Source organism: Tupaia chinensis, unplaced genomic scaffold, assembly GCF_000334495.1.
Source record: "Tupaia chinensis unplaced genomic scaffold, TupChi_1.0 Scaffold000146_1, whole genome shotgun sequence".
Classification (NCBI taxonomy): domain Eukaryota; kingdom Metazoa; phylum Chordata; class Mammalia; order Scandentia; family Tupaiidae; genus Tupaia; species Tupaia belangeri.
The window spans coordinates 1,273,222-1,274,526 of NW_006159616.1; the positions used below are offsets into that span (position 1 = coordinate 1,273,222).

The 1,305-nt window shown below is 63.1% G+C and overlaps 1 protein-coding gene across 1 annotated transcript in view; it reads right to left on the minus strand.

Annotated features, from left to right (window-relative positions):
* The window catches only part of EPHA8 (EPH receptor A8), a gene marked incomplete at its 5' end in the record, with an annotated part of 34,178 nt that overhangs the window by 5,782 nt on the left and 27,091 nt on the right, over positions 1 to 1,305 (minus strand). The window contains one exon of the mRNA XM_027770664.1: positions 1,090 to 1,252. Coding sequence (XP_027626465.1) covers positions 1,090 to 1,252 — 163 coding nt within the window. The remainder of the gene's footprint in view (positions 1 to 1,089; positions 1,253 to 1,305) is intronic.

Sequence of the window (1,305 nt, forward strand, 5' to 3'; positions counted from 1 at the left end):
CCCGGCCACGGCGGGCGGCCGTCCCAGCCTCTCAGCCCTCCCCGCCTGCTGGGGTCCCTGAGCAGCCTCCTCACCGTGAGCCAGCCTTCCACCCTACCCGCCCTCACTAAGCTCTTCCTGCAAGACCCTGCTGGTCCCGGCTCCCTGGCTTGCCAGCGCCAGTGCCACCATCTCCTGGGACTGTGTGATGCGAGGAGAGTCGCATCGTCTCTCTGAGCCAGACAGGACAGAGCTGATGTGCTGAGAGCCCTGTGTTCAAGTCTTAAGGAGCCCACCCCGCCTCCCTGCCCGGGAGAGCACAGTGCGGCTTCAGCGTCCAGCTGTGGAGACCCAGGCTCAGAGAATCCATGGAGTTTACTGAAGGACACGTGGGTGGGATGGAGGGGGGCAGGAGTCCCACCCAGGCAGTCTGAAGGTGGCATGGGGCCTACGAGCCCTTGAGACACACCTGCCACAGGGGCCAGGTGGACCATGTGGTCCTAGCACCACCACCTGGAGGGTGCCCGTCTGAGAAGCCTTGCTTGGCCGGAGACTGGGGCAGGACACAGTGGAAGGGGCAGTCTCCAGGCCGGTGGTCCTCCAGCAGGAAAGTACCCGGACAGGGCTCGAGAATTAGCATTTCTGACGGGCTCCCAGGGGACGCTCTGCTGCTGGTCCTGGACTAGATTTTGAGAACCCTGGAGGCTGGAGCTGGATGACACTGGGAGAGGGGTCCCAAATTTGGCCCCAACTGACCAGTTTTAAATCTTGCTTCGCCCAGTAACCCTGGGCAATCTTGGGGTACCTTTACTGCTCAGACCCTCATTGTCCTCTTTGTAAGAAGGGGTGGGGTAACAAGTCACTAGAGGACTCACTAGAGGACTCTAAGGTTGTCCTGGGGGCCATGGGCACAGTGACGCTCAGTAAAGGCCGCTGGCAGCGGGGCTGTTAGTGACCCCTTCTGCCACCTGCGCAAGCCCTTCCCTTCTCTGAGCCTCAGCTTTACAGGCAGAGATGCTGCCAACAGCCCCACGTGGTGCAATAAGGAGAGCAGGAACCCACAGGAGTTCCCCTCCTCTGGGCTGCGCCCACCCTGCTCCCTGCACTCACGGGGTTTCCCGGTCTCCACCTCCATGGCCTGGCTGAAGCGGCCACAGCCTGCCGAGGTGCGGGCTCGGACCTGGAACACGTATCGCGTGCCCGGCTTGAGGCCCGAGACGGTGGCTCTGGTGGTGACGGCCTTGAGCGTGGAGTAGCTCTGCATCTCCTTGTCCTGCCAGCGGAGTGGGGGTGGGGTAGGAGGCGGGGTCGACGAGGCCCCGCCCC